General features: G+C 52.7%; 1 protein-coding gene across 2 annotated transcripts in view; it reads right to left on the bottom strand.

Moving 5' to 3' along the window:
* Positions 1–21535, bottom strand: part of NRBP2 (nuclear receptor binding protein 2) — an 86438-nt gene continuing 64903 nt past the window's right edge. For both annotated transcript variants that reach the window (XM_075269955.1, XM_075269956.1), the window contains exons 11-19: positions 11677–11769; positions 9915–10047; positions 8965–9067; positions 8423–8473; positions 7106–7241; positions 6946–6999; positions 5748–5811; positions 3030–3085; positions 1–1841 (exon numbers count right to left, since the gene is read on the bottom strand). In XM_075269955.1, coding sequence (XP_075126056.1) covers positions 1773–1841; positions 3030–3085; positions 5748–5811; positions 6946–6999; positions 7106–7241; positions 8423–8473; positions 8965–9067; positions 9915–10047; positions 11677–11769 — 759 coding nt within the window. In that variant the 3' untranslated portion in view covers positions 1–1772. The remainder of the gene's footprint in view (positions 1842–3029; positions 3086–5747; positions 5812–6945; positions 7000–7105; positions 7242–8422; positions 8474–8964; positions 9068–9914; positions 10048–11676; positions 11770–21535) is intronic.

Genomic DNA, 21535 nt, shown 5'->3' on the forward strand with positions numbered 1-21535 from the left:
AGGATTCTCTACATAAAGACTGAACACTCATCACATTTTAGACTTTATTATTTTCGGACTATTTCAGGACCTGTGTGCACAGCGCAGGGTTGTTACAGTGTATCAGTGCAGGGCTGGGAGAGATTTGTGCTTCTGCTTGTGTGTAGTTCACAGAGGAGCCTGCACTGATACACTGTAACAAGTCCCCAGCTGTGCGAGCAGATTGGATCACAGCTGTAAGTAATAATGGACATGGTGAGGGGTTTGTGACCTGACACTTATCAGGAGGTTTTGGGATAATAAATGTGCTATATGGTAAAGGACCCCTGAGGACCCCAGTGTCAGGCCAGGGCTATATAGAGCGGCGCCCTCACCAGGAACAGGGTGCAAATTACTATGTGAGTGTGACAGATCAGCAGCACAGACATCTGGACATGTCTTCTGTCCTCCTCTTTGTGTCATCGTGGTGGGTGCGGGCAAGATTCAGTTTGATGGAACATTGTGGTGGTTCAGGCATCGGATGCGACAATGGTGGAGGCTTGGTCCTCAGACAACACAATCCTTCCATTGTTTTCTCATTCTAACATTCATGTTATGTTCCGCCGCCAGCCGTACTCTCCTCACCGTACTGTATATTCCACCGCCAGCCGTACTCTCCTCACCGTACTGTATATTCCACCGCCAGCCGTACTCTCCTCACCGTACTGTATATTCCACCGCCAGCCTTACTCTCCTCTGTCTATGTTCCACCGCCTGCTGTACTCTCCTCTCTCTATGTTCCACCGCCAGCCTTACGCTCCTCAGCCTATGTTCCGCCACCAGCCTTACTCTCCTCTCTCTATGTTCCACCGCCAGCCTTACTCTCCTCTGTCCATGTTCCACCGCCAGCCTTACTCTCCTCTGTCCATGTTCCACCGCCAGCCTTACTCTCCTCTCTCTATGTTCCACCGCCAGCCTTACTCTCCTCTCTCTATGTTCCACCGCCAGCCTTACTCTCCTCTCTCTATGTTCCACCGCCAGCTGTACTCTCCTCTGTCCATGTTCCACCACCAGCCATACTCTCCTCTCTCTATGTTCCACCGCCAGCCTTACCTCCTCTCTCTATGTTCCACCGCCAGCCTTACTCTCCTCTCTCTATGTTCCACCGCCAGCCTTACTCTCCTCTCTCTATGCTCCGCCGCCAGCTGTACACTCCTCTCTCTATGTTCCGCCACCAGCCTTACTCTCCTCTGTCCATGTTCCACCGCCAGCCATACTCTCCTCTCTCTATGTCCCACCGCCAGCCTTACTCTCCTCTGTCCATGTTCCACCGCCAGCTGTACTCTCCTCTGTCCATGTTCCACCGCCAGCTGTACACTCCTCAGCCTATGTTCCACCGCCAGTCTTAGTGACACTGTATGACATCATGTGGGGTCTGTTGTATAATTTGTGGCCCTTATCCTACTTGGTGGGTATCATGTGGAGGACTATGCCCATCCTCTTCTGGGGCCTGCGTGTAGACATGTCTAAGGACTCATTGTTGGAGTCCGCCATCATCTCCTCCTCTGCAGTAGGGTGCGTTGAGGATGAGACGCCTTTCGCTGCTGGTAATTCTGCACAGATGTTACAGGGAGCGTAAACCACAGAATGAGCTCCCTGATTTACAACGCGTTGTGGTTAAGAAGCAGTGGAATGGGCGGAGTTCAGACCTCGCTGCAGACTTCTCCCCGGAGCCCTCTCCTCTCCCGCCAGGTGCGTCACCTGACAACTTTGTGCCATTCAGAATGTTTCCTGGTTTGGTTGCGGCTGCGCCGTCAGTTCAGGGGGTAGCGATGCTTGTGTAGTGCGTCTTCCAGGAAGGTCGCCATTTTCTGGCAGTCGTCCTAAAGAAACCAAAGAAACAAAGGCAATGAGTTCCGGGTAATGAAGACTTACACAACTCCAGGCCGGGATTTATTAACCCCTCCATGACCGGCCGCAGCTCTAGTGTTAGAGATTGATAGCCCCATTGTCCAGACCCAACCATTATACACCAGGCCAGTGTCCACACATTGTGGAGGATGTCAGCTCTGGAGCTGCAGAATTGTGAGTGCAGCTCTGGGGTCTAATACAAGCGTGTCTGTAGCAGCAATGTATACACTAGTTCTCTATACAACCATATATTCTCAGTATCTGTGGCCCCTGAGCACCACTATGTGGCTCCCAGGGCCACTAACAACCATAATGTAGCTTCCTACTGCAAAGATGTGCCACAGGTGCCCTCACTGAGGAAAACTAAAAAACTACTGCCCCAGATGTATTGCTGTACAGCTCCCTCTGCAGGTCTGTGCAGGTATGGAAACAATGACAGGTGTGATTTGGTCAGACACTGGGACTTACCACAAGAGGGTGTAAAAGTGTTTCCCACCCAGCTGCCCTTTAAAAGGCCCTCAGAGGCTACTTTTGGGTAGTGTACCTCTTCGGGAGAGATCACTGAGTACTAGACAAGTCTCTTCATTTCACCCCCAAATTCCAACAGTTCGTGGTCCTATGTGGTCACCAGATTTATCACCAATCCACCATTTATAGGACCAGTTGGGATGTCACCAACCTACAAGTCTGCATAATCTACAGGCCACCATGTATACCTGTATATACCTCCATGTCCTGCTGTATCTCATCTTGTATCCAGGCTAGAGGTGCCCTCAGGGTCCTACAGCCTGCGCCCAATTGTCCAGTGTCCTCTATGTGATATTGTCCCCCCCCCTCCATACATGATATCACACTGAGGAGGATTCACCAGGACAACGTCCCATCCTGGGGTGGGGGGTTTTGGTAATGGGTGGTCTTCTATGTATAACCAACACCTGAGTCATCACAGAAGAGGGCCGGAGAGGGAGGAGCATAAGAGGAGAGTTCTGATTGGCTCAGAGCAGCTCCACACAGTGACATCACACCACAATGCCTGTCACATCTCTGACTACTCCCCATCTAATCCACACCTAGAATTGCTGACTCGGCAGTTTTGCAGCAGTCTTGGATGCAGTTGTGTGATTGTCCCTGATGGTGGCGCTACTCTCTGCAGGACTCACCTCACTGATGAAGCCATAATGCACGAGCTCCGAGGCGAGGGTCTGGGAACTTTCATCTGCAACACAAGGAGAAAGATAAAGAAGTCAGATGTACAGTGTGGGCCAAAAGTATTGGCCCCCAGCAGTTTTGTCAGATAATCCTCGTGTTCTTCCAGATAATGATTGCAGTCACAAATTCTTTGGTATTTTCTTCATTTAATTTGTCTTTAATAGGAAAACCACAAAAAGAATTGTCAAAAAGCCAAATTGGATATAATTCCACAGCAAACATAAATAAGGGGGTGGACAAAAGTATTGGCACTGTTTGAGAAATCATGTGATGCTTCTGTAATTTGTGTAATTAACAGCACCTGTTACTTACCTGAGGCACCTAACAGGTGGTGGCAATAACTAAATCACACTTGACGCCAGGTGAAATGGATTAAAGTTGACTCCACCTCTGTCCTGTGTCCTTGTGTGACCACATTGAGCATGGAGAAAAGAAAGAAGACCAAAGAAATGTCTGAGGACTTGAGAAGCAAAATTGTGAGGAAGCCTGAGCAATCTCAAGGCTACAAGTCCATCTCCAAAGCCCTGAATGTTCCTGTGTCTACCGTGCGCAGTGTCAGTAAGAAGTGTAAAGCCCATGGCCCTGTGGCTAACCTCCCTAGATGTGGACGCAAAAGAAACATTGACCAGAGATTTCACCGCAAGATTGTGCGGATGGCGGATAAAGAACCGCGACTAACATCCAAACAAGTCCAAGCTGCCCTGCAGTCCGAGGGTACAACAGTGTCACCCCGTACTATCCAGCGTCAGCGTCTGAATGAGAAGGGACTGTATGGTAGGAGACCCAGGAAGACCCCACTTCTTACCCACAGACAGAAGCCAGGCTGGAGTTTGCCAAAACTTACCTGAGAAAGCCAAAACCGTTCTGGAAGAATGTTCTCTGGAAGAATGTTCTCTGGTCAGAGGAGACAAAAGTAGGAGAAGGCCTCAACATAGAGTTTACAGGAAAAAAGAGAAGAAGACACCCCCTACAGTCAGACATGGCGGAGGTCCCTGATGGTTTGGGGTTGCTTTGCTGCCTCTGGCACTGGACTGCTTGACCGTGTGCATGGCATTATGAAGTCTGAAGACGACCAACACATTGTGCAGCATCATGTAGGGCCCAGTGTGAGAAAGCGGGGTCTCCCTCAGAGGTCAGGGCTCTTCCAGCAGGACAAGGACCCAAAACACACTTCAGGTCAGCACTAGAAAATGGTGGTGAGAGAAAGCCCTGGAGACTTGTAAAGTGGCAGCAATGAGTCCAGCCCTGAATCCCATAGAACACCTGTGGGGGAGGGGGGGAGATCTCTTGGTGGCAGTTTGGAGAAGGCCCCCTTCACATCTCAGGGGGGACCACGAGCAGGAGCCAAAGAAGAAGGGTCTAAGATTCCAGCAGAGCCTTGTAAGAAACTCATTGCTGGTTAGCGGAAGCGGTTGTGCGCAGTTATTGTGTCTAAAGGTTGTGCTACCAAGTATTAGGCTGAGGGCGCCAATACTTCTGTCCGCACCAGTTCTGGAGTTTTGTGTAAAATGATCAATGATGTGACTTTTTTTTTCATTCTCTTTTGTGTTTTTTCATTGCAAACAAAATAAATGAAGATATTACCAAAGAGTTTGTGCTGTGTAATCATTATCTGGGGGACAGCGAGGATTATCTGACAGGACTGCAGGGGGCGATACTTATACTGTATATACCCTGTGTCACTTATATACTATATAAGAGTCTGTGCTGTGTAATCATTATCTGGGGGACAGCGGGGATTATCTGACAGGACTGCAGGGGGCGATACTTATACTGTATATACCCTGTGTCACTTATATACTATATAAGAGTCTGTGCTGTGTAATCATTATCTGGGGACAGCGAGGATTATCTGACAGGACTGCAGGGGGCAATACTTATACTGTATATACCCTGTGTCACTTATATACTATATAAGAGTTTGTGCTGTGTAATCATTATCTGGGGGACACCGAGGATTATCTGACAGGACTGCAGGGGGCGATACTTATACTGTATATACCCTGTGTCACTTATATACTATATAAGAGTTTGTGCTGTGTAATCATTATCTGGGGGACACCGAGGATTATCTGACAGGACTGCAGGGGGCGATACTTATACTGTATATACCCTGTGTCACTTATATACTATATAAGAGTCTGTGCTGTGTAATCATTATCTGGGGGACAGCGAGGATTATCTGACAGGACTGCAGGGGGTGATACTTATACTGTATATACCCTGTGTCACTTATATACTATATAAGAGTCTGTGCTGTGTAATCATTATCTGGGGGACAGCGAGGATTATCTGACAGGACTGCAGGGGGCGATACTTATACTGTATATACCCTGTGTCACTTATATACTATATAAGAGTCTGTGCTGTGTAATCATTATCTGGGGACAGCGAGGATTATCTGACAGGACTGCAGGGGGGCAAGACTTTTGGCCAACACTGTACATGGACGCCATCATCCTCTACCTCAGTGTCCGCAGGTGGGATCTGGTGCACCACATTTACTGCACCCAACCTGTGATCACTGGAATGTACACAGCAGCACAGAGGATTGTAGGACTGCTACCAGGCAGAGGTCCCATCTATGAGCTACAGCTACTGGATATGTAACCTAGACATCACTAGGAAAGCTCCCCTAGTGGTGTCACGTAGTAATGGAGGACACTTACTGGGCAGGAGGTCGCAGCTCAGGTGCCGGTGTAATTTGTCTTCCAGCTTTATGTACAAGGTGAGCTGAGAAAGAGAAGAAATCAATGTCAGAGGAGGGGGAGGGGCATAGATCTGTGGATGGGAGGAGCTACATAGTTGAGTGATCCCTACTGCTCCTATTCTCCTCCCCCACTCTGGATTTTTTAATAATTTTTGTTATATCACTGACCTCTAAAAGAACCAAAAAATCTAATGAAGACAAATATCTACAAAATCGTTTTTCTTGCATGAATTACCGCAAAGGCAGCGTACAGAAAACAAAGAATGGAGTATGTGAGGGTGTAGTGAGCATGCTCTATTAGTACCAGTGAGTGTAGTGAGCATGCTCTATTAGTACCAGTGAGCGTAGTGAGCATGCTCTGTTAGTACCAGTGAGCGTAGTGAGCATGCTCTGTTAGTACCAGTGAGCGTAATGAGCATGCTCTGTTAGTACCAGTGAGCGTAGTGAGCATGCTCTGTTAGCACTAGTGAGCGTAGTGAGCATGCTCTATTAGTACCGGTGAGCGTAGTGAGCATGCTCTGTTAGTACCGGTGAGTGTAGTGAGCATGCTCTATTAGTACCGGTGAGCGTAGTGAGCATGCTCTGTTAGTACCAGTGAGCGTAGTGAGCATGCTCTATTAGTACCAGTGAGTGTAGTGAGCATGCTCTATTAGTACCAGTGAGCGTAGTGAGCATGCTCTGTTAGTACCAGTGAGCGTAGTGAGCATGCTCTGTTAGTACCAGTGAGTGTAGTGAGCATGCTCTATTAGTACCAGTGAGTGTAGTGAGCATGCTCTATTAGTACCAGTGAGTGTAGTGAGCATGCTCTGTTAGTACCAGTGAGTGTAGTGAGCATGCTCTATTAGTACCGGTGAGCGTAGTGAGCATGCTCTGTTAGTACCAGTGAGCGTAGTGAGCATGCTCTATTAGTACCAGTGAGTGTAGTGAGCATGCTCTATTAGTACCAGTGAGCGTAGTGAGCATGCTCTATTAGTACCAGTGAGCGTAGTGAGCATGCTCTGTTAGTACCAGTGAGTGTAGTGAGCATGCTCTATTAGTACCAGTGAGTGTAGTGAGCATGCTCTATTAGTACCAGTGAGTGTAGTGAGCATGCTCTATTAGTACCAGTGAGTGTAGTGAGCATGCAGGGTGCAATGATTTATAGGATCATGACGTACATGTATCCGAGCTTTATCATCCCGGCGCTCCAAGCTGCAGTGCATCTGTATGACCTGTGATGACATGAGACGCATCATATATACTGCATGGACAGTCACCCTCCCCGCTCGCCTTTCTGTCACTCCCATCATCCTGCACTCACTCCCATGGTGCACCCACCTTCCTGGTCTCCACCTCCACGGGCTCCGGTGTCGGGGTCTTTGTAGCCTGTAAGTCTTCCTGGGACTGTGATAGTGTCCGCGGCAACACGTGAGGACGAGAGACGGCGAAATTCATGAGGGGGTAGATCCCATTCCTGCAAAACCACAAGGGCCATGAACAGAAGGGAGAGGGAAAAGACGTGCCCTGATAGAGACAGGCCGGGAGGTGACCTGATAGAGACAGGCCGGGAGGTGACCTGATAGAGACAGGCCGGGAGGTGACCTGATAGAGACAGGCTGGGAGATGCCCCGATAGAGACAGGCCGGGAGGAACCCCGATAGAGACAGGCCGGGAGATGCCCCGATAGAGACAGGCTGGGAGGTGCCCCAATAAGAGACAGGCCGGGAGATGCCCCGATAGAGACAGGCTGGGAGGTGCCCCGATAGAGACAGGCTGGGAGGTGCCCCGATAGAGACAGGCTGGGAGGTGCCCCGATAGAGACAGGCCGGGAGGAGCCCCGATAGAGACAGGCCGGGAGATGCCCCGATAGAGACAGGCCGGGAGGAGCCCTGATAGAGACAGGCCGGGAGATGCCCCGATAGAGACAGGCCGGGAGGAGCCCCGATAGAGACAGGCCGGGAGATGCCCCGATAGAGACAGGCCGGGAGGAGCCCCGATAGAGACAGGCCGGGAGATGCCCCGATAGAGACAGGCCGGGAGGTGCCCCAATAAGAGACAGGCCGGGAGGTGCCCCGATAGAGACAGGCTGGGAGGTGCCCCGATAGAGACAGGCTGGGAGGTGCCCCGATAGAGACAGGCTGGGAGGTGCCCCGATAGAGACAGGCTGGGAGGTGCCCCGATAGAGACAGGCTGGGAGGTGCCCCGATAGAGACAGGCTGGGAGGTGCCCCGATAGAGACAGGCTGGGAGGTGCCCCGATAGAGACAGGCTGGGAGGTGCCCCGATAGAGACAGGCCGGGAGGTGACCTGATAGAGACAGGCTGGGAGATGCCCCGATAGAGACAGGCCAGGAGGTGCCCTGATAGAGACAGGCAGGGAGGTGCCCCGATAGAGACAGGCAGGGAGGTGCCCCGATAGAGACAGGCAGGGAGGTGCCCCGATAGAGACAGGCAGGGAGGTGCCCCGATAGAGACAGGCAGGGAGGTGCCCCGATAGAGACAGGCTGGGAGATGCCCCGATAGAGACAGGCTGGGAGGTGCCCCGATAGAGACTGGTCAGGAGGTGCCCTGATAGAGACAGGCTGGGAGGTGCCTTAAAAGAAACAGGGTGCCTGCCTCAAAATTAGGGGAGATAGATGTCGTCACTGAGACCTCACCTGACGTCTTCCAAGAACTTGTCCAGCTCAATAGACGACACCTGGGAATACCTGAGAGACACAGAGGAGAGGTGAGAGGTAGAGGCCCATGTAGGTGTCATCAGTGGGGCCCCTCAGAATTCAGCTGTGGCCCTTATTCTCTCACATATAGAAATCAAGTAAACCCTTGACCCCATAGGGGGCGCTCACACTTGTGCCCGAGGCCGCCCTGTGTCAGTCCGCCAGGTTTCCGTCCTCAGCCCTGGTGAATCTGGACAGTGAACCTCTGGTGTCCGCCTGCCGCCTCTCCACGGGAAAATTGTTATTTTTGGCCGGACACAAGGTCAGACATTCAGGACTTGGTGTCCAGCCAAAAAAATGGTTTCACCGTGGACAGGCCGCGGGTTTGCTGTTAAATCTCAAAGCCGTCCCCTGCGCAGTTTCACCAAAATGGAAACCCAGCGGAATGACACAAAGTGCACAGGGGCCCGAGAGAGCACCCCCTTACATGTGTAACCAGCAGGGGGCCCCAGTGTGACCCTGTGAGAATACCCAGCACTCACCTCCACAGGACGGGCGACTGGCCTTTTCTGGGTATGGCGGCCATGACAGCCTGGGGGTCGATGAGCTTCGTCTTCTCCTCCAGGAGGTTGTCCTGCATGATGTCTGCAGAGGAGAGAACAGGACAGGCACAATGGTAACCTACACCCTGCACATCCTCCGCACACATCCAGAGCTGCAGCCACAATTCTGCTGAAACATTAAGTCCTACACATCAGTCACATCCAGAGCTGCATTCACTATTCTGTAGTTACACTACTACACATCAGTCACATCCAGAGCTGCATTCACTATTCTGCTGAAACATTAAGTCCTACACATCAGTCACATCCAGAGCTGCATTCACTATTCTGTAGTTACACTACTACACATCAGTCACATCCAGAGCTGCATTCACTATTCTGTAGTTACACTACTACACATCAGTCACATCCAGAGCTGCATTCACTATTCTGTAGTTACACTACCACACATCAGTCACATCCAGAGCTGCATTCACTATTCTGTAGTTACACTACTACACATCAGTCACATCCAGAGCTGCATTCACTATTCTGTAGTTACACTACTACACATCAGTCACATCCAGAGCTGCATTCACTATTCTGTAGTTACATTACTACACATCAGTCACATCCAGAGCTGCATTCACTATTCTGTAGTTACACCCCTACACATCAGTCACATCCAGAGCTGCATTCACTATTCTGTAGTTACACTCCTACACACCAGTCACATCCAGAGCTGCATTCACTATTCTGTAGTTACACTCCTACACACCAGTCACATCCAGAGCTGCATTCACACATAGTAGCAGTGTGAGCCCGACATCTCTTACAATGCAGAGCTGCGGGGGGGGGGGGAAGAAGGAGGAGAGGTGGGTGCAGCTCTGGATGTGAGTGGAGTATTAGTGAAGCCCCGCAGGGGCGGGTACATGCAGAGTGACCCTCACAGGGGGTGTTGAGGAAGCAGTGGGCGGACAGCAGCTTCAGCGAGTGAACCTCAAACAGCACCCGATGGAAGAGCAGGTTATGTGCGGAGGGGCGCTGCTCCGGGGCGGCCGAAAGACACTGCAGGACAAACTCCTGGAAGAGGAGGACACAGTGTGAACAGCCACATCTTACATACAGACTGTGTACTGGGGCCCCTCTGTCCTGTATACCACCCCCCATGTACTGGGGCCCCTCTGTCCTGTATACCACCCCCCATGTACTGGGGCCCCTCTGTCCTGTATACCACCCCCCATGTACTGAGGCCCCTCTGTCCTGTATACCACCCCCCATGTACTGGGGCCCCTCTGTCCTGTATACCACCCCCCATGTACTGGGGCCCCTCTGTCCTGTATACCACCCCCCATGTACTGGGGCCCCTCTGTCCTGTATACCACCCCCCATGTACTGAGGCCCCTCTGTCCTGTATACCACCCCCCATGTACTGGGGCCCCTCTGTCCTGTATACCACCCCCCATGTACTGGGGGCCCTCTGTCCTGTATACCACCCCCCATGTACTGGGGGCCCTCTGTCCTGTATACCACCCCCCATGTACTGGGGGCCCTCTGTCCTGTATACCACCCCCCATGTACTGGGGGCCCTCTGTCCTGTATACCACCCCCCATGTACTGGGGCCCCTCTGTCCTGTATACCACCCCCCATGTACTGGGGGCCCTCTGTCCTGTATACCACCCCCCATGTACTGGGGCCCCTCTGTCCTGTATACCACCCCCCATGTACTGGGGCCCCTCTGTCCTGTATACCACCCCCCATGTACTGGGGCCCCTCTGTCCTGTATACCACACCCCATGTACTGGGGCCCCTCTGTCCTGTATACCACCCCCCATGTACTGGGGCCCCTCTGTCCTGTATACCACCCCCCATGTACTGGGGCCCCTCTGTCCTGTATACCACCCCCCATGTGCTGGGGCCCCTCTGTCCTGTATACCACCCCCCATGTGCTGGGGCCCCTCTGTCCTGTATACCACCCCCCATGTGCTGGGGCCCCTCTGTCCTGTATACCACCCCCCATGTACTGGGGCCCCTCTGTCCTGTATACCACCCCCCATGTACTGGGGCCCCTCTGTCCTGTATACCACCCCCCATGTACTGGGGCCCCTCTGTCCTGTATACCACCCCCCATGTACTGGGGCCCCTCTGTCCTGTATACCACCCCCCATGTACTGGGGCCCCTCTGTCCTGTATACCACCCCCCATGTACTGGGGCCCCTCTGTCCTGTATACCACCCCCCATGTACTGGGGCCCCTCTGTCCTGTATACCACCCCCCATGTACTGGGGGCCCTATGTACTGTATACCACCCCCCATGTACTGGGGCCCCTCTGTCCTGTATACCACCCCCCATGTACTGGGGCCCCTCTGTCCTGTATACCACCCCCCATGTACTGGGGCCCCTCTGTCCTGTATACCACCCCCCATGTACTGGGGGCCCTATGTACTGTATACCACCCCCCATGTACTGGGGTCCCTCTGTCCTGTATACCACCCCCCATGTACTGGGGTCCCTCTGTCCTGTATATCACCCCCCATGTACTGGGGGCCCTATGTACTGTATACCACCCCCCATGTACTGGGGGCCCTCTGTCCTGTATATCACCCCCCATGTACTGGGGGCCCTATGTACTGTATACCACCCCCCATGTACTGGGGGCCCTCTGTCCTGTATATCACCCCCCATGTACTGGGGGTCCTTGTCTCCGCACCTTCATATTGGCATCCTCCAATGAATTTATGGCCTTGCTGATATTTTCCTCGGTGACCCTCTCCCCGTTGGCCTGGATCTCCAGCACAGCCATCTGTAGGGAGATAGAAAGTTTAGAGAATAAATGTCCTATCTCCTTGGCCTGTAGGCGGCGCTGTCCCTCCTGTGTATATCCACACAATGGAGAGTCTGAATTCAGGGAATAAGCAAAACCGCAGTGCTGATGTATAACCTGTGGGGGCGCTCAGGGTTAGTGGGACAATACTGATGTGTACCCAGCAGGGGCGGTCAGGGGCGGGTGGGACAATACTGATGTGTACCCAGCAGGGGCGGTCAGGGGTGGGTGGGACAGTACTGATGTGTACCCAGCAGGGGCGGTCAGGGGTGGGTGGGACAGTACTGATGTGTACCTAGCAGGGGCGGTCAGGGGTGGGTGGCACAGTACTGATGTGTACCCAGCAGGGGTGGTCAGGGGTGGGTGGGACAGTACTGATGTGTACCCAGCAGGGGTGGTCAGGGGTGGGTGGGACAGTACTGATGTGTACCCTGCAGGGGCGGTCAGGGGTGGGTGGGACAGTACTGATGTGTACCCAGCAGGGGTGGTCAGGGGTGGGTGGGACAATACTGATGTGTACCCAGCAGGGGCGCTCAGGGGTGGGTGGGACAGTACTGATGTGTACCCTGCAGGGGCGGTCAGGGGTGGGTGGGACAGTACTGATGTGTACCCAGCAGGGGTGGTCAGGGGTGGGTGGGACAATACTGATGTGTACCCAGCAGGGGCGCTCAGGGGTGGGTGGGACAGTACTGATGTGTACCCTGCAGGGGTGGTCAGGGGTGGGTGGGACAATACTGATGTGTACCCAGCAGGGGCGGTCAGGGGTGGGTGGGACAATACTGATGTGTACCCAGCAGGGGCGGTCAGGGGTGGGTGGGACAATACTGATGTGTACCCAGCAGGGGCGGTCAGGGGTGGGTGGGACAATACTGATGTGTAACCAGCAGGGGCGGTCAGGGGTGGGTGGGACAATACTGATGTGTACCCAGCAGGGGCGGTCAGGGGCGGGTGGGACAGTACTGATGTGTACCCAGCAGGGGCGGTCAGGGGCGGGTGGGACAATACTGATGTGTACCCAGCAGGGGTGGTCAGGGGTGGATGGGACAATACTGATGTGTACCCAGCAGGGGTGGTCAGGGGTGGATGGGACAATACTGATGTGTACCCAGCAGGGGCGGTCAGGGGTGGGTGGGACAATACTGATGTGTACCCAGCAGGGGCGGTCAGGGGTGGGTGGGACAATACTGATGTGTACCCAGCAGGGGCGGTCAGGGGTGGGTGGGACAATACTGATGTGTAACCAGCAGGGGCGGTCAGGGGTGGGTGGGACAATACTGATGTGTACCCAGCAGGGGCGCTCAGGGGTGGGTGGGACAGTACTGATGTGTACCCTGCAGGGGTGGTCAGGGGTGGGTGGGACAATACTGATGTGTACCCAGCAGGGGCGGTCAGGGGCGGGTGGGACAATACTGATGTGTACCCAGCAGGGGCGCTCAGGGGTGGGTGGGACAGTACTGATGTGTACCCTGCAGGGGTGGTCAGGGGTGGGTGGGACAATACTGATGTGTACCCAGCAGGGGCGGTCAGGGGTGGGTGGGACAATACTGATGTGTAACCAGCAGGGGCGGTCAGGGGTGGGTGGGACAATACTGATGTGTACCCAGCAGGGGCGGTCAGGGGCGGGTGGGACAGTACTGATGTGTACCCAGCAGGGGCGGTCAGGGGCGGGTGGGACAATACTGATGTGTACCCAGCAGGGGTGGTCAGGGGTGGATGGGACAATACTGATGTGTACCCAGCAGGGGTGGTCAGGGGTGGATGGGACAATACTGATGTGTACCCAGCAGGGGCGGTCAGGGGTGGGTGGGACAATACTGATGTGTACCCAGCAGGGGCGGTCAGGGGTGGGTGGGACAATACTGATGTGTACCCAGCAGGGGCGGTCAGGGGTGGGTGGGACAATACTGATGTGTAACCAGCAGGGGCGGTCAGGGGTGGGTGGGACAATACTGATGTGTACCCAGCAGGGGCGCTCAGGGGTGGGTGGGACAGTACTGATGTGTACCCTGCAGGGGTGGTCAGGGGTGGGTGGGACAATACTGATGTGTACCCAGCAGGGGCGGTCAGGGGTGGGTGGGACAATACTGATGTGTACCCAGCAGGGGCGGTCAGGGGTGGGTGGGACAATACTGATGTGTAACCAGCAGGGGCGGTCAGGGGTGGGTGGGACAATACTGATGTGTACCCAGCAGGGGCGGTCAGGGGCGGGTGGGACAATACTGATGTGTACTGATAGGGACATATGGATCCCTCCGTATGTTGTAGAGGTCCTAATTAGATAATTAATTAACAGGCCTAGATGGACTGCAGCCATCTTTCTTTTAGGCCTGGAGAACTGATTAAAGACACAAGATGGTAGTGTATCAAAAGAGTTCTGGTTTTATTGTAAGAAAAAGTTAGTTTAAATACATTACAGACAAAGAGCTGGCTGGGCTATTCTAATTAGTATACCATGATTGGTCATAGAGATATAAGATAAGCCTGGCACATGACTATTGGCTGAGGCCTGATATGATCTGCATCTCATTACAACTTTTCACACTGGGATGGACTTTCCCATGAAACAAAGAAGGATTCAAAATACTTATGTGTGAGCTAACATCCCAGACTGTCTATATGTATATATCATGGCAAAAGAGATAAGATGACACGTTCCATAGATTCTGTGTCTATACACACTCTAAATGACCTTCATATACCATAAAATATGACAGAGTGCCCAGATACCATAAGATTAATACTTTTGTTGGTTATGTGTCCATACATCATGTAAAGGAGATAGGAGATATACAAAGTCAGCTGCATCTTCTCAAAATGAGGCCCTTGAGAGATAAGGATTAGCAACCTATGCATTAACGTTCATTATCACATTCCTTAAAGTCTAACAAGGGGCCTCCTTGACTTAAGCAGAAAAATACATACTTATACAGTTTATATGTAAAAGAGTACAAGATGGCTCACAAAATACAAAGATGGAGGACTTAACTCTAACAGTACCCAGCAGGGGTGGGTGGGACAGTACTGATGTGTACCAAGCAGGGGCGGTTAGGGGTGGGTGGGACAATACTGATGTGTACCCAGCAGGGGCGGTCAGGGGTGGGTGGGACAATACTGATGTGTACCCAGCAGGGGCGGTCAGGGGTGGGTGGGACAATACTGATGTGTACCCAGCAGGGGTGGTCAGGGGTGGGTGGGACAGTACTGATGTGTACCAAGCAGGGGCGGTTAGCGGTGGGTGGGACAATACTGATGTGTACCCAGCAGGGGCGGTCAGGGGTGGGTGGGACAATACTGATGTATTGCAGACGTCTTCACACCATCAGCAACTGACCATACACTAGTGATAACTCCAGAGCACTCAAAGAACAGGAACAGATATCTGAGTGTCCAGGTGAGATCCTGGTGACTTCCGTGTTCAGGTGAGATCCTGTTGACTTCCATGTCCTAGTGAGATCCTGGTGACTTCCATGTCCTGGTGAGATCCTGGTGACTTCCGTGTTCTGGTGAGATCTTGGTGACTTTCTTGTCCTGGTGAGATCCTGGTGACTTCCATGTTCTGCTGAGATCCTGGTGGCATCCATGTTCTGGTGAGATCCTGGTGGCATCCATGTTCTGGTGAGATCCTGGAGATATCCGTCTCCTGGTGAGATCCTGGTGGCATCCATATTCTGGTGAGATCCTGGTAGCTTTCTTGTCCTGGTGAGATCCTGGTGGCATTCATGTTCTGGTGAGATCCTGTTGACTTCCATGTCCTGGTGAGATCCTGGTGGCTTTCTTGTCCTGGTGAGAGCCTGGTGGCATCCATGTTCTACTGAGATCCTGGAGATATCCGTCTCCTCGTGAGATCCTGGTGACTTCCATGTTCTGGTGAGATCCTGGTGGTATCCATGTTCTGGTGAGATCCTGGAGATATCCGTCTCCTGGTGAGATCCTGGTGGCATCCATATTCTGGTGAGATCGTTGTTCTGGAGAGTCTGTGGTTAAATTTGTGTCCTATGGTAACTGGAATGTCCTATAAGATACATATCCCTGTGAGACCCATTTTCTGGTATGAACCTGTAGATATCCTGGTGGGATCAGAAACCTGGTGAGATTAGTGTGCTGGTGTCCTTGTGAAGTTAGTGTCCCATGAGATTCATACCCTGGTGTCCTGGTGAGCTCTATGCCCTTTGAGATACAAGATCTAATAAGAACTGTGTCCTGATGAGATTCATATTCTGTTGCGATTTGTAACTTGGAAGATTGACGTACTGGTTAGATCAATGTCCTTGTAATATTCTTGGCAAGATCCATACCCTGGTGATATCGGTGTCCTGGTGTAAGATCCATACCCTGGTGATATCGGTGTCATGGGGTGAGATCCATACCCTGGTGATATCGGTGTCCTGGGGTGAGATCCATACCCTGGTGATATCGGTGTCCTGGGGACAGATCCATACCCTGGTGATATCGGTGTCCTGGGGTGAGATCCATACCCTGGTGATATCGGTGTCCTGGGGTGAGATCCATACCCTGATGATATCGGTGTCCTGGTGTAAGATCCATACCCTTGTGATATCGGTGTCCTGGGGTAAGATCCATACCCTGGTGATATCGGTGTCCTGGGGTGAGATCCATACCCTGGTGATATCGGTGTCCTGGTGTAAGATCCATACCCTTGTGATATCGGTGTCCTGGGGTAAGATCCATACCCTGGTGATATCGGTGTCCTGGGGACAGATCCATACCCTGGTGATATCTGTGTCCTGGGGTGAGATCCATACCCTGGTGATATCGGTGTCCTGGGGTGAGATCCATACCCTGATGATATCGGTGTCCTGGTGTAAGATCCATACCCTTGTGATATCGGTGTCCTGGGGTAAGATCCATACCCTGGTGATATCGGTGTCCTGGGGTGAGATCCATACCCTGGTGATATCGGTGTCCTGGTGTAAGATCCATACCCTTGTGATATCGGTGTCCTGGGGTAAGATCCATACCCTGGTGATATCGGTGTCCTGGGATGAGATCCATACCCTGGTGATATCGGTGTCCTGGGGTGAGATCCATACCCTGGTGATATCGGTGTCCGGTGAGGAGATCCATACCCTGGTGATATCGGTGTCCTGGGATGAGATCCATACCCTGGTGATATCGGTGTCCTGGGGTGAGATCCATACCCTGGTGATATCGGTGTCCTGGGGTGAGATCCATACCCTGGTGATATCAGTGTCATGGGGTGAGATCCATACCCTGGTGATATCAGTGTCATGGGGTGAGATCCATACCCTGGTGATATCAGTGTCATGGGGTGAGATCCATACCCTTGTGATATCGGTGTCCTGGGATGAGATCCATACCCTGGTGATATCGGTGTCCTGGGGTAAGATCCATACCCTGGTGATATCGGTGTCCTGGGGTGAGATCCATACCCTGGTGATATCGGTGTCCTGGGGTGAGATCCATACCCTGGTGATATCGGTGTCCTGGGGTAAGATCCATACCCTGGTGATATCGGTGTCCTGGGGTGAGATCCATACCCTGGTGATATCGGTGTCTTGGGGTGAGATCCATACCCTTGTGATATCGGTGTCCTGGGATGAGATCCATACCCTGGTGATATCGGTGTCTTGGGGTGAGATCCATACCCTGGTGATATCGGTGTCCTGGGGTAAGATCCATACCCTGGTGATATCGGTGTCCTGGGGTGAGATCCATACCCTGGTGATATCGGTGTCATGGGGTGACAACCATACCCTGGTGATATCGGTGTCCTGGGGTGACAACCATACCCTGGTGATATCGGTGTTCTGGGGTGAGATCCATACCCTTGTGATATCGGTGTCCTGGGGTGACAACCATACCCTGGTGATATCGGTGTTCTGGGGTGAGATCCATACCCTTGTGATATCGGTGTCCTGGGGTGAGATCCATACCCTGGTGATATCGGTGTCCTGGGGTGAGATCCATACCCTGGTGATATCGGTGTCCTGGGGTGAGATCCATACCCTGGTGATATCGGTGTCCTGGGGTGAGATCCATACCCTGGTGATATCGGTGTCCTGGGGTGAGATCCATACCCTGGTGATATCAGTGTCATGGGGTGAGATCCATACCCTGGTGATATCAGTGTCATGGGGTGAGATCCATACCCTTGTGATATCGGTGTCCTGGGATGAGATCCATACCCTGGTGATATCGGTGTCCGGTGATGAGATCCATACCCTGGTGATATCGGTGTCCTGGGGTGAGATCCATACCCTGGTGATATCGGTGTCCTGGGGTGAGATCCATACCCTGGTGATATCGGTGTCCTGGGGTGAGATCCATACCCTGGTGATATCAGTGTCATGGGGTGAGATCCATACCCTGGTGATATCAGTGTCATGGGGTAAGATCCATACCCTTGTGATATCGGTGTCCTGGGATGAGATCCATACCCTGGTGATATCGGTGTCCGGTGATGAGATCCATACCCTGGTGATATCGGTGTCCTGGGGTGAGATCCATACCCTGGTGATATCGGTGTCCTGGGGTGAGAGCCATACCCTGGTGATATCGGTGTCCTGGGATGAGATCCATACCCTGGTGATATCGGTGTCCTGGGGTGAGATCCATACCCTGGTGATATCGGTGTCCTGGGGTGAGATCCATACCCTTGTGATATCGGTGTCCTGGGATGAGATCCATACCCTGGTGATATCGGTGTGCGGTGATGAGATCCATACCCTGGTGATATCGGTGTCCGGTGATGAGAGTCATACCCTGGTGATATCGGTGTCCTGGGGTAAGATCCATACCCTGGTGATATCGGTGTCCTGGGGTGAGATCCATACCCTGGTGATATCGGTGTCCTGGGGTGAGATCCATACCCTGGTGATATCGGTGTCCTGGGGTGAGATCCATACCCTTGTGATATCGGTGTCCTGGGGTGAGATCCATACCCTTGTGATATCGGTGTCCTGGGGTAAGATCCATACCCTGGTGATATCGGTGTCCTGGGGTGAGATCCATACCCTGGTGATATCAGTGTCATGGGGTGAGATCCATACCCTGGTGATATCGGTGTCCTGGGGTGAGATCCATACCCTGGTGATATCGGTGTTCTGGGGTGACAACCATACCCTGGTGATATCGGTGTTCTGGGGTGAGATCCATACCCTTGTGATATCGGTGTCCTGGGGTGAGATCCATACCCTGGTGATATCGGTGTCCTGGGGTGAGATCCATACCCTGGTGATATCGGTGTCCTGGGGTGAGATCCATACCCTGGTGATATCGGTGTCCTGGGGTGAGATCCATACCCTGGTGATATCGGTGTCCTGGGGTGAGATCCATACCCTGGTGATATCAGTGTCATGGGGTGAGATCCATACCCTGGTGATATCGGTGTCCTGGGGTGACAACCATACCCTGGTGATATCGGTGTTCTGGGGTGAGATCCATACCCTTGTGATATCGGTGTCCTGGGGTGAGATCCATACCCTGGTGATATCGGTGTCCTGGGGTGAGATCCATACCCTGGTGATATCGGTGTCCTGGGGTGAGATCCATACCCTGGTGATATCGGTGTCCTGGGGTGAGATCCATACCCTGGTGATATCGGTGTCCTGGGGTGAGATCCATACCCTGGTGATATCGGTGTCCTGGGGTGAGATCCATACCCTGGTGATATCGGTGTCCTGGGGTGAGATCCATACCCTGGTGATATCGGTGTCCGGTGATGAGATCCATACCCTGGTGATATCAGTGTCATGGGGTGAGATCCATACCCTTGTGATATCGGTGTCCTGGGATGAGATCCATACCCTGGTGATATCGGTGTCCTGGGGTGAGATCCATACCCTGGTGATATCGGTGTCCGGTGATGAGATCCATACCCTGGTGATATCGGTGTCCTGGGGTGAGATCCATACCCTGGTGATATCGGTGTCCTGGGGTGAGATCCATACCCTGGTGATATCGGTGTCCTGGGGTGAGATCCATACCCTGGTGATATCAGTGTCATGGGGTGAGATCCATACCCTGGTGATATCAGTGTCATGGGGTGAGATCCATACCCTGGTGATATCGGTGTCCTGGGGACAGATCCATACCCTGGTGATATCAGTGTCATGGGGTGAGATCCATACCCTTGTGATATCGGTGTCCTGGGATGAGATCCATACCCTGGTGATATCGGTGTCCTGGGGTGAGATCCATACCCTGGTGATATCGGTGTCCGGTGAGGAGATCCATACCCTGGTGATATCGGTGTCCTGGGATGAGATCCATACCCTGGTGATATCGGTGTCCTGGGGTGAGATCCATACCCTTGTGATATCGGTGTCCTGGGATGAGATCCATACCCTGGTGATATCGGTGTCCGGTGATGAGATCCATACCCTGGTGATATCGGTGTCCTGGGGTGAGATCCATACCCTGGTGATATCGGTGTCCTGGGATGAGATCCATACCCTGGTGATATCGGTGTCCTGGGGTAAGATCCATACCCTGGTGATATCGGTGTCCTGGGATGAGATCCATACCCTGGTGATATCGGTGTCCTGGGGTAAGATCCATACCCTGGTGATATCGGTGTCCTGGGGTGAGATCCATACCCTGGTGATATCGGTGTCCTGGGATGAGATCCATACCCTGGTGATATCGGTGTCCTGGGGTGAGATCCATACCCTGGTGATATCGGTGTCCTGGGGTGAGAGCCATACCCTGGTGATATCGGTGTCCTGGGGTGAGATCCATACCCTTGTGATATCGGTGTCCTGGGATGAGATCCATACCCTGGTGATATCAGTGTCATGGGATGAGATCCATACCCTGGTGATATCGGTGTCCTGGTGTAAGATCCATACCCTGGTGATATCGGTGTCCTGGGATGAGATCCATACCCTGGTGATATCGGTGTCCGGTGATGAGATCCATACCCTGGTGATATCGGTGTCCGGTGATGAGAGCCATACCCTGGTGATATCGGTGTCCTGGGGTAAGATCCATACCCTGGTGATATCGGTGTCCTGGGGTGAGATCCATACCCTGGTGATATCAGTGTCATGGGATGAGATCCATACCCTGGTGATATCGGTGTCCTGGTGTAAGATCCATACCCTGGTGATATCGGTGTCCTGGGATGAGATCCATACCCTGGTGATATCGGTGTCCTGGGGTGAGATCCATACCCTTGTGATATCGGTGTCCTGGGATGAGATCCATACCCTGGTGATATCGGTGTCCGGTGATGAGATCCATATCCTGGTGATATCGGTGTCCTGGGGTGAGATCCATACCCTGGTGATATCGGTGTCCTGGGATGAGATCCATACCCTGGTGATATCGGTGTCCTGGGGTGAGATCCATACCCTGGTGATATCGGTGTCCTGGGGTGAGAGCCATACCCTGGTGATATCGGTGTCCTGGGGTGAGATCCATACCCTTGTGATATCGGTGTCCTGGGATGAGATCCATACCCTGGTGATATCAGTGTCATGGGATGAGATCCATACCCTGGTGATATCGGTGTCCTGGTGTAAGATCCATACCCTGGTGATATCGGTGTCCTGGGATGAGATCCATACCCTGGTGATATCGGTGTCCGGTGATGAGATCCATACCCTGGTGATATCGGTGTCCGGTGATGAGAGCCATACCCTGGTGATATCGGTGTCCTGGGGTAAGATCCATACCCTGGTGATATCGGTGTCCTGGGGTGAGATCCATACCCTGGTGATATCAGTGTCATGGGATGAGATCCATACCCTGGTGATATCGG

The sequence above is a fragment of the Leptodactylus fuscus genome, chromosome 4, assembly GCF_031893055.1.
Source record: "Leptodactylus fuscus isolate aLepFus1 chromosome 4, aLepFus1.hap2, whole genome shotgun sequence".
Taxonomy (NCBI): Eukaryota; Metazoa; Chordata; class Amphibia; order Anura; family Leptodactylidae; genus Leptodactylus; species Leptodactylus fuscus.